The following is a 16,615-nucleotide window of genomic DNA, read 5'->3' on the forward strand; positions in this document are numbered from 1 at the left end:
GGAGTTGTGGGCCAACATGTCTTAAAGGAATCTGATTGGGATCTTTTTCCCTACTGCCTGTCTTCATTCAACAAAACACTGTGAGCTAGGTAATGCTGAGAGACAGTAACTTTGGCAAGATCACCCAGTGGGGTTCCTGGTTGTGTAGGGGCATAAATCTTTATCTCTTGCCCTAATGCTAACCACTACACTCCAATGTCACTATGCCATATTCATGAGGCTTTAAGCAGAGTGGCCCTTCTCATTTCACCATCCAAATATAATCAAAGAACAGCAATCCTAGCAGCTGAAAGATTCCAGCAAAAACCGTGTCTGCCACTCCTAACAACAGAGCCATCAGGGTGGCCAAATGGAATGAACCATCAATGTTCTAGGGTTAAAGTCCATTCAGGACAACAGTTAACAGAACAGTTTAGTCATAAGCAGAGGAGGGGGAAAGTGATGGCTCAGCATGGATACAAAGTCCTGTTTTCTATCACTGCCCCTGGCAACACCTCCTACTTGTACCCAGGCAGCACCCAACACCATTTGGGCATGTTATTAGAGAATAGCACAAAGCATCAAGCTTGAATCCCACTGCAACGGAGACAAGACACCCACAAACTTCAGTGCTTGGTCTAGAAAGCTGTAAGATAAAAAAGGGTAGGCTCAAACCTTTACACTCAATTCATTAGTCCAAAGTACAGTAAATGCTACTCTTCTGAATCATTTCATAATTAAAAGCCAAGTCACAACAATAGCACATCAACATCCCACTGGGAGGCCCCCTTGTGTCTATTATGTGGTTACTCCTGGTACTTTCACCAGGAGCTTAAGGGCCCTTTCACAAGAAAAACTGTAGCATTATGACCCTTTCAGCTGCCATGGCAAAGACTAAAAGACTGTTAGTTTGTCAGTCAAAGGCAACAGAGAAGGATTTTAAAGGCTCCTCCCTAAAATGCAAATCCCAGAATTCCATAGGATGTGAGCTTGGCAGTTGAAGTGGAATCATAATGCTCTAATTCTACAGTGTGCAATGATGCTAAGTTAACATGAAACATTTATCTGCCAGCTAGGAGTGACCAGCAAGGCATGTTTTTATATTAATAATGTTATAAATTATTATTATTATTATTATTATTATTATTATTATTATTGGAGGCATGTTTTTGTATTTATACCTAGAAGCTCTAAGTTTTAAGAATGCCAATTTCTTCTCTCTCACATCCTTCCTGATCCTTACTCATTTTATTTCTTGCATCCATCCAACAGCAATATTGGCTTACCAGATTACTGTTAGAGAATTCAAAGTTTTGTTTTGTTACACCGCAGGTGATCTATTAGCTTACTGTGGATTTTTCTTTCTCCCTCCCCAGGTTCCCTCAATTATAGTCTCAAACAGCTGTACATCTTAGAGGAAGTGCAGCAACATCACTGCATCCTCCACCACCTTGTCACTTTCAGTTTTGCTGTTCTGGGTATGCCTACAGAATGCCCACATAAGACATTCCTCTGAAAGTAGTGGGTTCCGTTGCATCAGAACATCTCTCTGCATCAGGCATAAGGTACAATTAGTAATGCCATGACGGAAGGGCTTGAGGGCAGAAGTCCAGCACCCCACCCACTCCTAAACATAGCAGGTGCCAGCTCACTGTATTCTGAAGTCAAGGGAATAAAAGGTATTACCATCTAAAAGGAGGGAGGCATAAATACTACTAAGGTCAGGGTCCAGTAATGGTGAACCAGATCAGTGCATATGATCCAAACGCACTAGCAGTTCTTTCATGAAAAAGTGTCACACATTCTGGGATTTTGGGAAAAACACACGCATGCACAAAATCTTAATCCACAGCTGATTTGTGGAATTCTGGACACAGATGCTTAAAATTACCTAAGTCTATGAACAAACAAAGGTATTTCCTGATTTCTTCTGTCATTTACACCAGGGGTGAGAATCAACTGTTGTTAGAGTGCAACTCCCAACAATCCCAGCCAGCACAACCTAGAAGTACTAAGAGTTGTCCTTCTACAATTTCTGGAGATGGCAAAATCCCCAGCCACAATTTGCACCATGAGCAACAGTTGTTTGCCAAAATGTTCTTGTTGTCTGCCTTCAAGTCATTTCTGACTTACAGTGACCCTAAAACAAAGCAACCACAAGGATTTCTTGGCAAGATTTGTTCACAAGATGTCTGTCCTTGCCTTCCTCTGAGCATAACCCAAATTCATGGCTGAGACAGAGAGAGTGTGATTTGCCCAAGGTCACCCACTGGGTTTCCATGGCTCAGTGGGGATTTGAACCCCAAGCTCCAGAGCCAGTGTCCAATGCTAAAACCACTGCACCATGCAAAGGTACATCCCACTAAATTCTTTGGGGCTTATTCCTCAGTTAGCATGCAAGGCACTGCAACCCTGAAAGCAAACACAGTGCTGAAAGCTTCATAAAACATAAAAGCTTGATTAATGTCCCCAAATTACAACTAATAGTTTCAGATCAGTTCAGTTTAAGCAACAAACTAGTCATCAAAAAGAAGGCACGAGTTCTCTAAGCAGAGAGTAAAGGCAGTTTTTGGTGTGTTTGCACGTTCTGAGGAAAAGCAGTATTCAAATCCCCACTCATCTATGAAAATGACTGGGTGACTCTGGGACAATCCCCATCTCTCAGCTTAACCTACTCTTATAGGCTTCTTGCAAGGATGGTATGTAAATGTAATTAATACTATTAATAGTATTAGGAAGAAGATCAGCAATAAAAGTCCCAGTTAGAGAACTGTTAGGACTGCAGGCCTTGTCTAAGACTGATGCATGCTTAATTGAAAGCAACCCGATTGGGACTGCTGTGAATTCATCAACTGAGCTAAACAGAATGAAGTTTTCATTCACAAATTTCTTCTCCCTTCACAAAAGACCAGCTAAGCTAGATGCATAGGGAATCAGCAAGAAATCCCTGAAAATACACATGGTTATTTCACAGGCAAGAATTCTCCTGATCTAGTTACAAATGCACACACACACACACACACGGATCCCAGAAGTGTTTTGAAGGTGTGGAATCAGGTCATTCTTAATTTTTCCTACTTGTAGGTACATATTTTTTTTCCTAGTAAAACAAACAGGATGCACTCCATTAAAATAAGAACCACCACAAATTAATGAAGCAGGGAATAATCTGACTACCATGAAAACCATGACGAAAATAAGATGTAAAAATAAGAAAATATAAGGAAAAATAAAAGGAAAGTGAAAAAATATGTAAAATATTATTAAGTGAATGTAATGGTGCTTCTAAGATCTCCTATCACATCCCTTCCCCCACATCACTACTGTAAAAGCAAAAACTGTGGAAATACGTTGGAAGATACACAATCACACATAATACTCTTGAAAGAAAATGTAAAAACATTTATATCAACCAAGTTCAAGGTGCAGAAAATCAGGCATGAGGAACAGTCAGGGGCAGAGTAAATTACATCTCTCATCCTTCATCAATCAATCATTCTTAAATATGAAGACTCTTACAAGCACAATGTATACCTAAAAGTCAACTCCATGTATCCCATCTAGCTTACTCCCCAATATATGTGCATAAGCTGGATCACAGGCACTTTGTTATTCATAGGAGGACTCAACTACAATAGCTCCCAATTGTTCATGTGTGTGTGTGTGCATCATTTAATACACTTCTGAGAATCGTCAGCTATAACATAGGATTCTTGGTGGTCCACTCTGCCTGATCATTTTTTACCAATATGGCTGACATTCCCATTCTACTCTCAGTTGGGCTTCAGCCTCCACGCACCCACTGTTCTAAGGTCTATGCACCAGCACATACACATACATACTCTTAAGACAAAGAAACTCAGTTTCTCTCCACAAACACAAACAAAACAAAAAGCATTAACCAAAACAAATCTTCCATCTTCCATCAGAAGACTATAATCAACAGACTTGGTTTCTTTTCTCTTTATGATTGCTGATTAATTAGCAAAATATTTTGAGCAAATGCCTTGCTTCAGATGTTAACTGCAGGTGGCAGTTACCACCTGGAGATCTCAGTGACAGTATTTACAACAAAGAACAATGATAAAAGGCAAAGGACAAAACAGATTAGCATATCAAAGGCACAGCACAATGTCTTGAGCTCCAGAACCAGGAAGAGGACATTCAACTGGTATGGCTACTCAAGGAGGTGCTACTTAATCCATGGATCAAATAGTAAATCTGTCCAAATCAAAAGAAATGTCTGAGCAGTGAACAATACAGACCCAATAAACAATGGCTGGTTACAAACCGGCATTTGGGACGTCTGGAGGACGTCCCATTTTAAAAAAGGGGCGTCTCTTCTAGATGCCCCTGGGCCTAATACGGACTCTGTCCGTACAAGATGGCGCCGGCCCTTCTACATGGCCGGCGCCATCTTTGCGTATCGGACGCTGAGCGTCCGTACGCATCGCGTCCTTTGTGACGTAGCAAGTGTGCCCCTGGCGCCTCGCTACGTCGCAAACGCGACTCCAAAAGAAGCTCCATTTTGGAGCTTCTTTTTCGGTCTGCAGGGGAGCCACGCCGTGTGGAGGCTCCGGCTCCCCCGCGGACTAACCGGCGGCGGCGGCAGACCACCGCAAAGCAGCGGTTTGTATCCTGCCTATGATAAATCTGGAACACTAATAAGTCTTCCAAAGAAAGATAAGGTGACATAAAGATGTCAGAGCACCCACTGGCCACTTCTGGAAAGTGTTATCAATTGGCCATGCCCAGCATGTTTTGCTGTCTGATGGCTTATCTATGTTTCACGTACAAAAGATGACTGGACAGACACCAACACTGACAGGACAGACACCTCCTCTGCACCAGGAAGCAGCCACCTAAGTTAGAGGATGCCAGGCAAACCACTCCCCACCTTACTGTCAGTACTCTAAATAATTTGCCATCTCACCCTGCCCAAACCCTGGCCTAGTCGTATACATATTTCTGTTCCAGCTTCCAAGCCCAGTCATTAATCTTCCAATTTGTATTCTTGTTAAAGTCATTTCCAACTGAAGGCAACTATCACAGATTTTCTCTGCAAAATTTCAGTAAAAATTGTAATTTCCTCTCTTGTTCCTAAGCGGAGGAATGAAGAACCACTGAGATAAATTGCTTTCAATGATTCCTTCTTCCAGCTTTCTTTTGAAAGCAGTTCATCTTTAGGAAGACAGATTTATTAGTGAAAAGCAGCCAAAGTCATTCATTCCTAAACAGCGTAAGTTCAAACACCCTATTACCTCAAAATATTTAGAAGAGTGGTCCCCTGTCATTGAACAAAAATCAACATCTTCATTTGACTAGCAAGTACAAATATTTACGGCTAATATATGCCTGCAGTATACTGTTCATTATTACCCTGTGAGGCTGCTCATTATACTTCTGTTGCTTGACTAAATGAAGATGGTTCCTAGGGCTGTCTTACAGATGTGGTTGACCAATGCCAATTGGGGCATTATAAACAAGTGCAGGACAATACACATCAATTACCAGTTTAGATTCTCAGCGCTATAAAAATTTCTGAATAGATAGTAACTCTTGTTCAGAAGCAGTGCCAAAACTATTTTTATCTACATAAAAAACAACAAAGTGCCTCTGCTCCAAGAGTGCGGCGCTTTAACACTAAACAATTATAGTGCTATGATTTCACTTCAACTGCCGTGACAACATTCTCTGGAATCTCTGGATCTGCAGTTTAGAGGGATGTTTAAAACATCTAGGCCTCTCATATTTTATATGCATACACCAGAGATATGAATTTCAGGGTTATTTGGTTTACCGACAATATATTAACCAACATTAAGTAATCATCAAGCTAGTGACTATCCTTTTTAGTCACTAAGTTGCAGACTTTCCTAACAAACACACAGGCTTCCAGTCCATATCATTTGAAGTCAGGTGGCATTTGTCCAAGCACAGAATGGCCAGACCTTGGGCTGTAGAAGGGCAATATGGAATGGGCATTGTGAAGACACACCCAACTAAAGGTAGTGGCAGATTTGCGTGTGCAACGCCAGTACCCTGGTGAGATCAAACTCTGCTACCCAAAAAGGCTCTGAAGCTGAGTGTAAAGTTCAAAAAGGGGAAAGTTTAATTTAAAGAACAAAAATAAAGAGTTTTCTCCTCCCCAGCTCTAGATAAAAGATATTTTACAGTTTCAGCAATCTTCAGGGTGTCATCTTTCTGGGTCTGATCTTGGTTTGCTCTCCTCTCTCAATGGAGCTGGTGCAGGGTCTTTCAGCTCCTGAATTCCTTTATTCACTTGCTGCTGGTAACTAAAATGGCTAAGTGGTGTAAGAAATGCCCTTTCCAGCTGTCTGGGCCTGTTTGCCACCAAAAGACAGCTCTCTGTCAGCTCACAGCCAAGACTGCTCCAAACTAAAAAGCCTCTAGCTAAAGCAGAGCATGCTGGGAAAGGGCAAACCAAACCTGGAAAAATGCAGGGGATCATACAGCTCCTCCCACAACTAATACAATGAATTTTCCTACACTAAAATATTCTATGGCCTGAACCAACACGAAAGAAAGTGCAGGGGGAGATTCAAATAGTCCTGGCAGGACATCACAGGCATGCCTAGAGATGCCTGTCTGTCAGGCAAGGCAAGCACACTGTGCCCAAGTGTGAGAGTTGTGTAACTCTGGATACTTATGTGTATCCAGCTAAAGACTATTCCAACCTATGCAAAGCTAGATACTAGTTTTATATATTTATACCATTTGCCAAGAACTGGGTCCAGTGTATCTCACAATAAAACAACTAGGAAAAAATGGTTTGGTATCACATAACCAAGCACGATGTTCATACACCTTACTACCTGTCCTACGTTCCTATTTAGTGGGAAATCATAGTTCAGCTGAACTAGATAAACTATAGTTTACTGGTAAATCAGAAGGAGCAGGGGAGGTAGCTCAAGAGTGCATGCCAGGAGATGGACATGAGTGCACAGAGTGCTCATTCATGGAGCACCAAGCCATGGCTGGGCAGCCACAGAAAACTTGATGACAACTAGCCAATTCCACAGCAGTTCATAATTCTACTGCCAGCCATTTATCATGCCAGCCTAACTATCTGTTTATTTTCCCTAGAAAAACGTAAATGTTATGCAATTAGCTTTTTCTTGATTACTTTGCTGACTTATCTCTTAAGAATCACTCTTAAATACCACTCCTTAAGAGGTGGTAGAATTCAAGTCTACAAAAGTTTATGAAAGCTCATGTTACCAGCTTCTTTCTTTTAGTTAGTTTCAGAGATGGTCCTTTAAGAGTTAGCTTCCTGTTACAAGAGATAAATGATACAGGAACTATTTGGCATTGCAGCCAATAGCTAAATGTAAATTCTGTGTTTTCTCCCGAAAGAGGGCGAGCTAAATAATGCCAGCCTTTATGTTTTTGTTTAAAAAAACAAATTGAGATCAGTTATTTTTCCTTTGCCTTCTGACATCTGCAGCACTTGTGGATACAATTCATTTATCTTCCAATCTCCGTTTTGAGATTAAATCTAAATTGCAATCTTCTCCCCCATCCTAACTTTTTTGAACCTTTGGTTTCTTCACCATGCACCACCTTTACTACCACTGACTCCAAGGATGGGCAACTTGTGGCCCATCAGATGTTTTTGCACTGCAACTCCCATCAATCCTGAAATACTAATGGACCTCCCTTCCATATGAAGCCGCTGGGTGAGATCATCCGGAGACATGGGGCGGGGTGTTATCGGTACGCTGATGACACCCAAATCTATTTCTCTATGTCTCGGATTGTTTCAATGACCAAGGAGGGAATCTCCTTCCTGAATGACTGCCTGAGGTCGGTAATGGACTGGATGAGGGAAAATAGACTTAAGCTGAATCCAAATAAAACGGAGGTACTCGTGATAGGTAACCTCAATCTGGGTATGGAGATAAGTTTGCTAGTTCTAGATGGGGTCACACTTCCCCTGAAAGACTGTGCCCGCAGCTTGGAGTGCTCTTGGATTCGTTGCTTCAGCTGTCTTCTCAGATTGATGCAACAGCCAGGAGTGCCTGTTATCAGCTCCGGCTGATACGCCAGTTGAGCCCCTACCTGGAGCAGTGGGACCTAGAAATGGTCATACATGCTCTAGTAACCTCTCTCTTGACTTCTGCAGTGCGCTCTACATGGGGCAACCTTTGTGCCACGTCCAGAAGCTTCAATTGATACAAAACATGGCAGCCAGACTGATCGCCGGAAAATCCAAGTTCAACCATATTACACCTATTTTAAAATCACTACATTGGCTGCCTATTAGCTTCCGGGCACAGTACAAGGTGTTGGTTATCACCTATAAAGCCCTACATGACCTGGGTCCAGTCTACTTGAAGGAATGCCTCCTCCCATACAATCCTTCCCGTACACTCCAATCCTCCAGGAAAAACCTTTTACAATCTAGAAAGACCAGACTGGCGGTGACCTCCCAGAGGTCCTTCTCTGTCACCGCTCCAAAAACGTGGAATGACCTGCCGGAAGAGATTCGCCAATTATCCTCACTTGAGGCTTTCAAATAGGCGACAAAAACCTTTCTCTTCCGGCAGGCCTTCCCCAATTGATAATATCCAGAACCAACTGAATCCCCCTCCTTTTATTATTTTTCTTATTTGTGGTTTGTCTAGTAACTTTGTCATATTGTTATGTATTTTTAACAGTTTTATTGTTTAATTTTATACTTGGGAGGGAGGGTTGGGCTGGGGTCTTGTAGGGCTTGTTGTTTTTATTGTTGTATATTGTATAAACTTTGCTGTTACCCACCTCGATCCTCAAAACGGAAGAGGCAGGATATAAATAAATACTATTATTATTATTATTATTATTATTATTATTATTAATGTTATTGTGATGGCCATTAGTATATGTGTGATGTTGTCATTTTGTTATAAGGATTAGTTATATTTATGGAGAAGATGATGCTAGGGTCACTGTTATCAATGGGTCTCCTTTAGTGGGGACTACCAAAAAGATTCAGACTAACAAGTATGTACTTCTACCCTTCTCCCACATGCCTCCTATAATCTCAGGCACAATGGTTTTGAGTGATGTCTGCTGCAGTTTACCTTGCTATAAACCAAGTTGTATTGATGTATTTATTCAATTACTCTAGGCCAGTCTACTTCCAGGAGTGTGCCGATCTCAAGGATAACTGGTAGGAGATGAGTTGTGTAAATTCTCCAGTCCAACAAACATTTCCACACAAGACTGAGCTGCAAAGTTCTCTTCAAACTAGCATCCCCACAGTCTAGCATTCCTCAGACTAGCATTCCCAACCAAGACTCAGGCAAAAAACAAAAAGCCCTTGCAATAAAAGGGCTGGGACCTGGAGAATTGTCAAACAGAGTATAATTGATTACTTTTTAGCGTTTATGCTCACTTGATTGTGTCTCCTTTGAAATATTGTTCAATAGCCTCCATATGTTTCTGGAAACTCTTTTATTGAAAGGATGAAGGGGGGGAGGAACAAAAGGAATGTAGCAGCATCTTTAACACTAAATGCTTTTTATTTTAGCATGAGCTTTTGTATAAGCCATTGTTGGAGGATTCATACATTTTTAAAAAAGGCAGGGTGTAATAAATATTTAAGTGTTTATATGGCTCCTTTCCAACAGATTACTTTTTTGAATGGTTACTTTTTGGATAACAATTCCCAGCCTTCATTAGATTAAAGAATGTGGCTTCCACCTCCTACAGCACATAGCAGGATGCACACTTCCACCGACAGAGGAAGTCACTCTGTGCAGCTAAAGAACAAAAACAAACAATCACAGACTAGCATGCATCTATAGTGTTTGACACCATTTTAACTGCCAAGCATCCTTTCTACAGAGTCCTAGGACTTGTAGTTTTGTGAAGCACCAACACTCTTTAGCAGAGGTGTAGTTGTAGTTTAGTTGTAAAATTAAAAATTCCAGAATTTCATAGGATGGCGATACAGCACTTAAAATGATGTCAAACTGCATTATTTCCATAGTGAAGATGCACCCTTAAAAGGGCTACATGGGCATAAAACAAAAACATGTCTCGGAGTAATGTTTTGGTTATCTCGGGTAAAAACGCTTTCACTCTCTCTCCTGGATATAACATCCTCTTCAAAAATCCAGAGAGAAAGATTAGGTGGGTGAGAGCACCAAACAAGACCTTTTGTACAGCAACACCTACACTTTGGAACTCCCTATGCAAATCAGTTTGTCTTCGTATTTGACTAACATTAGACAAGAAGTAAAAGAAAAGTCTTTTACTATGGGCTTTTGATGGCTTCCAGTATCCACTGTCTCAAAAATGATCATACAGTAAAAATCCCTTGATGATTTGTTAAGTTATAGAGATGGGATACCTCATATTATGGTTACTTTACAAAATGTTTTTACTGTATGATCATTTTCTAGATAGTTTATATAGTTGCGTTATTCCACTGGACACGTAAAATTGTATTATTGTAATAGACTCATGCAATTTATAGTTTAGTAAGTTTTTGTAGTATTGTTAAGCAAGCATTCACACAGGAGCCTGACTTTCCTGGGTAGTCTTTTTGTGTTACTCAGTTTGGAGACCTTCTGTGTGTAAGTGTACATACCCTACATTTCCCTTTCCATATTCACTCTCAAGCTGGTTTTAATGATGGCCTTGCCTTCTGAAATTTGGTTATGTTGATGCACTGTAGTTGTTAATGTGGTGTATCTCTTAGAGAGGAGCTTGAGGAACAAAATAAATCATAAATATTTTTTATTAATAAGTGCTAAATGTTAATGTGCATGTTTAGTTAAAAGTAACTCCCCATTATGTTCAAAGGAGCTGACTCCCTACCGAATTTATTTAGGCAGGAATGTAATCTTAGTGCCTATTGGTTTCTCAGATCCAGATCTATTTCTCAAAGCCAATGGATCACATTAAGTAAAGGCCTGGGAATGTGTAGCTTTTCAGATGATGTTCACTGGAAAATGGGAGATGCAACTCAACAACATCTGGAAGACCACAAAATGCTCATCCCTAAGCTCAGTCACATTAACAATGACATGAACTGACTTACAGATGACAAAACCACAGTTTGTCTTCCCGATTCCTGGTCTGTTTCTCTCATGCTCCTTTTGTCAGCTTCTATCACAGGGTGGACAGCTGGAGAAACATGATTTTGAGCTCAATCATAACAATAAGCCATGGACTAAACATGCCAGAGTTTGCAAGCTAACAAATGGTAACTTCTAATCATACTTTATGGCTGGCTCACCAACCACAGTTGGCTTGCGTGGGTAGATTTGGTCACAGCAAGGTAGCATTCAGCAGGCCACAAGTTGGCTTACTGTTCTGTGCTAGCCCTCATCGCTGACTTTCTCCATAGGGCAGACACAAAAGAAAAAGCTTAAGGAAATCTGAGCTGCAGTCATCAGAAGCTTGCCCATTTCTCAGTAGCTAATACTCCAGTGAAAACAAACAAGATTATAAGTGAGAAACTATGGGAAAGAAATCCAGAATCCAAGAAGTAATAAGAAATTAAGCATTTGGCACACAGGAGTGCTTTTGTTCCAATCCTAGCTTTTTTTTATAGGTCCCTGCACCAACTGGAGCTCAAAGCAGAACATGACTTGGCCAACGTCACCCAGTGGGTTTCCATGGCTAAGTGGGGATTTGAACCCCAGCCTTCGGTGTCATAGTCCAACAGGCCGCTACATCCCACTGGCTCTTACTTTACTGACATAACTGAAAAAATTCACCAGTTAGATTTTAAATGCTAGATTTCAAGGGCATAGTTAGCAGCCAATTAGTTGAGTCAGTCTGCCGTATTGCAATCGCTTTCTACCCTTAAGGTTCAGAACGGGAGAAACAAGCTGCCAGCTGCATAGCACTACTGCAGTTAAGCCCATAATCCTATGCCCATATACCTAAAACTAAGCACCTCCAGGCTGAGTGGGATTTATTTCTCAAGTGCAAGGTCGTATTGTAATGCATGGGGGGGGGGTTTAAGTGGAAGACAGTACCCAAAATCCACCAAGAGCTGGTCTATTCAGAGGCACTGGATATCTTTACGTTATCTTGTTAATTATATTGGAATAAGAGTATGGTTGCTGTCAAGAAAGCCTTTCCTGCTGTCCCAGCAGAGCTGCAGAGGAGTCCTGTCTGAACTCAAGTGTATCCCAGAAAATGGAGTCGAAAAGTACTGAATTCACCAGAGGTTCTTTCCACTGAAGTGATTTCATGCCAGGACATCCTGCCCACCCACCCACCCTAAACATAATACAACATTCTCCCTAACCCTAAAACAACATCTTCCCTACCCACCCTAAGCTTACTACAACATTCCCCCAACCCTAGTACATTCTCCCTACCCACCCACCTTAGGTCTAGTACATCCTACCCACCCACTCTACACCATCTTCCCTACCCACCCACCCTACTACATCATACTCCTTAAGTGTATTACAACATCAGTACCCACCTGCCCATCCTCCCTAAGCCTAGTACTTCCTACCCAACTACCCACCCTAAGCCTAGTACAACATCCTCCTTACCTACCTACCTACTCTAAGCCTACTACATCCTAACCATCCTCCCTAAGCCTACACCATCTTCCTGTCTCATGCACCCTAAGCCTAATACAACATACTCCCTAACCCTTTTACACCCTCACTACCCACCCACCATCCCTGAGCCGAGTACTTCCTACCAAACCACCCACCCTAAGCCTAGTATAGCACCCTCCTTACCCACCCACCACCCCTAAACCTACTACAACATCCTCCTTAACCTTGGTATGTCCTCCCTACCCACCCACCCTAAGCCTACTGCACGGTCTTTCCTACCCACCCACTCACCCTAAGCCTCCTACAACATCCTTCCTAACCCTATTACACCCACCATCCCTAAGCCTAGTCCTTCCTAACCACCCACCCACCCAAGCACAACATCCTCTTTGTCCACCCACCATCCGAAAGTCTATTACAACATCCTCCCTACCCACCCTAAGTCTACTACACTGTCTTCCCTACCCATCCACTCACCGTAAGCCTACTACAACATACTCCCTAACCCTATTACACTCACCGTCCCTAGGCCTGGTACTTCCTACCCATAGGCCTAATACAACACCCTCCCCACTCAGCCACCTGCCTCGGTAACCCTGCTACAACACCCTCCCTAAACCTAGCTCTGCTCCCAACCCCAGCCTCCCTAAGCCTAGTCCTTCTTACCCAGCCAGAGCCTATTATCATCATCATCATCATCATCATCATCATCATCATCATCATCATCTTTTGGAGCAGCCCCCAGGGCAAGGGCACCCTCAGTACCCCTGGCAAGGCAAAGAGGCTGGAGGGGGCGTTTTGATTGAGAGTTCCTGCATGGCAGAATGGGGTTGGACTGGAGGGCCCTTGGGGTCTCTTCCAACTCGAGGAGTCTGAGTTTTCCAAGAGCCCAGCTGCCTCTCTCTCTCTCTCTCTCCTTGCATGCAGCTCACTCACAGAGAGCCAACGGAAGCGCCCCAAGCGCTCGAGAAGGAGGTCACATTTCATAATGAGCCACAAGAGAGAGAGAGAGAGAGAAGCCCAAAGAAACCTGGCCTCTCTTCCCCCGGTTTGGCACCGCTTTAGCTCTTTGCCTGACTCAAGGCTATGGAATTCTGGGAGTTGGAGGTTGTTGTGGGGCCCAGAGCGAAGCAAAGAGTTAAAGCGGTGCCAAACCGGGTTATTTCTGCCGTGTGGCTGCAGCCCTAGCTCTTTCTTTACCAGCGGGGCCGCGTGGTTGGCTTCCTCCGCTTGGGGCTCCTTGGGCTCAGCCTCCTCTGCCTCCTTCCCCTTCTCCTCCTCCTGCTGCTTCTCTTCTTGGTCCTGCTGCTGAGGCTCTTCTTGGGGCATCCCCCGGAGGAGCTCCTCGGTGCACCGGAGCCCCAGTTCCTGGAGGCGCTGGTCGGTCTGGGCGTCCACCACCAGGAGCCGGACGGAGCCCGGGGAGCCCCGGATGCGGTTGACCACCTGCTGGTGGCTCTCCTTCTCCACGTTCTCGCCGTTCACCTCCACCAAGCGGTCGCCGGCTCGCAGCCCGGACTTCTCGGCGGGGGACTCGGGCTCCACCAGCCGGATGAACTGGCCCACTTTCCCCTTCTCGCCGTGCAGGTGGAAGCCGTAGCCGTTGGGGCCCTTCTCCGGGCAGCACAGCCGGGGAAGGAGCGAGGACGGCGGCTGCGGAGGAGGAGGAGAAGGAGGGCTCCCTCCCGAGTTCTCCATGGCTCTTCCTCGCAGGGAAACTCCGCGGGAAAACAGCGGCAGCGGCAGCAGGTGCGGGCAAGTGGACGCCGCTGCTGCGTCTCAACCAATCGCCGCTCTCCCTTCGCACTCTGAGCGTTCCAAAGCCCTGTCATTAACATTTTTATCCCAGGGGCGGGCTCAATGGCACCAATCAGAGCCGCGGAGGGGAGGAGCCAGGCGTTCCGAGCCCGCCCACTTTCAAAGAATAGAACGCAGAGTGGAGGCGGGGATATGCAAATCGGAGAACCAGAACAAGGCCGCCCCTCGTCCCTGATTGGCTGTTTCGAGGCCAAGGAAAGGTTCTCTCTCGCGCCCACCCAGGAAGTTGGGGCGGAGCTGGAAAGTGGCAACAGTCTCCGGGGCTGTATTTTAATCATTTGTTCTATTGCGGTTGTATGCCGCCTTTCTCCCAGGAGGGACCCAAGGCGGCTCACAGATTTTAAAAAAAATGTTTTTAATGTAAAATAAAATGTAGGTGTGGATGCTTCCTCCTCGGGGAGGCTGGAGTAGGGTTGCCACATCCCAGGCCCTCATATTCACATATTAATATTTAATTAATTAATATTTAATTTAACTTGCATAATAATATTCTTAATTTGCATTCTGCTTTTTTCAGTTTCAATGCACTAATCGTCGCCCTTTTCTACCCCTAGTTGTAGGAAACAAGTGTTCCCTCGGGATTGTTGTTAACTGTTGTTAATTGTTGTTAACCACCATTCCCTTCTCCTTTTCTCTCGTGTCTTTTTAGATTGTAAGCCCAAGGGCAGGGAACCGTCTAATTAAAAATAATAATAATTGTAAGCTGCTCTGAGAGCCTTTAGGGCTGAATCATAGAATCATAGAATCGAAGAGACAACAAGGGCCATCCAGTCCAACCCCATTCTGCCATGCAGAAAATCCAGATCAAAGCATCCCCAACAGATGGCCATCCAGCCTCCGTTTGATGACCTCCAAGGAAGAAGACTCCACTACACTCTGAGGGAGTGTGTTCCACTGTCGAACAGCCCTTACTGTCAGGAAATTCCTCCTAATGTTCAGGTGGAATCTCTTTTCCTGCAGCTTGCATCCATTGCTCTGGGTCCTATTCTCTGGAGCAGCAGAAAAGAAGCTTGCTCCCTCTTCAACATAACATCCTTTCAAATATTTAAACAGGGCTATCATATCACCCCTTAACCATCTCTTCCCCAGGCTAAACATCCCCAACTCCCTAAGTCATTCCTCATAGGACATGGTTTCCAGACCCTTCACCATTTTGGTCGCCCTCCTTTGGACACGCTCCATTTTCTCAATGTCCTTTCTGAATTGTGGCACCCAGAACTGGACACAGTATTCCAGGTGGGCCCTGACCAAAGCAGAATACAGTGGCACTATTACTTCCTTTGATCTAGACACTATACTTTTATTGATGCCGCCTAAAATTGCATTGGCCTTGTTAGCTGCTGCATCACACTGTTGACTCATGTTCAACTTATGGTCTACTTGGACTCCTTGATCCCTTTCACATGTAGTCTTGCTCAGCCAGTAAATACTGTAAATAAACTGCCTTAGAGTTGACCCAGACACATGCATTGTGATCCTGATGTCCTTACTGCCAAGGAGGACAAGGCACTGCAAAATGGAGGGCTTTCCAGAAAAATGGAGGACAGGACCAAAGAAAAGCTGAAAACACTCCTAGAAAGAAAGTAAGAAAAATCATGCTTCTTAGTCATGCTCCAAATGAGGAACATTCTGGAATTCTTCCTGGATGGATGGAAGATAATGAAATGGAGGACATGTCCTGGAAAAGGAGGATGTCTGATCACCCTGGACTCATGGCGCCCTTGCAGATGAGGCATCTCCAAAACCTCCCTGTCCTTCACTGCTCAGGTCCTGCAGGCCCAGGCCCATGGCCTCCCTGACTGAGGCCTACAGTCTCCTTCTCTTTTCATGCCCTCTACCTTTCTAGAGTAGATCAAGACATAATAAACAAGGCAGTTTGGGATATTACACCAAGTAAACCTAGACCTGCTTCAGGATTGGCAGTCCAAGATATTTTGCTAGCTGGGGAAAGGGATAAATGGAGCAGCATGCTCCCCCACATTTAGAAGGCAGCAGGTTAGTTCTGGGGAAACAAGGCTGTCATCTCAGAACCCAGTTGTCTTCACCAACACGTTATTGCCACCTCTCTGCACCTGCTGCCTGAGTTGACCCCCTCACTTTGTCTAATGGTAGAGCTGACTCTGAGGGCCAGTGTGGTGTAGTGATTTAAGTGTTGGGCCATGATTCTGGAGACCAGAGTTCAAATCCCTGCTTGGCCATGAAATCTACTGTGTGACCCTGGGCAAGTCATATGCTCTCGGCCTCAGAGGAAAGCAAATCTTACCAAGAAAATCCCA

At 43.9% G+C, this 16,615-nt stretch overlaps 1 protein-coding gene across 1 annotated transcript in view; it reads right to left on the bottom strand.

The window, feature by feature from the left end:
* Positions 1–14,332, bottom strand: part of SLC9A3R1 (SLC9A3 regulator 1) — a 72,154-nt gene extending 57,822 nt beyond the window's left edge. The window contains exon 1 of the mRNA XM_042449968.1: positions 13,722–14,332. Coding sequence (XP_042305902.1) covers positions 13,722–14,219 — 498 coding nt within the window. The 5' untranslated portion in view covers positions 14,220–14,332. The remainder of the gene's footprint in view (positions 1–13,721) is intronic.
* Positions 14,333–16,615: the final 2,283 nt, after the last annotated feature.

Source organism: Sceloporus undulatus, chromosome 2, assembly GCF_019175285.1.
Source record: "Sceloporus undulatus isolate JIND9_A2432 ecotype Alabama chromosome 2, SceUnd_v1.1, whole genome shotgun sequence".
Lineage (NCBI taxonomy): Eukaryota > Metazoa > Chordata > Lepidosauria > Squamata > Phrynosomatidae > Sceloporus > Sceloporus undulatus.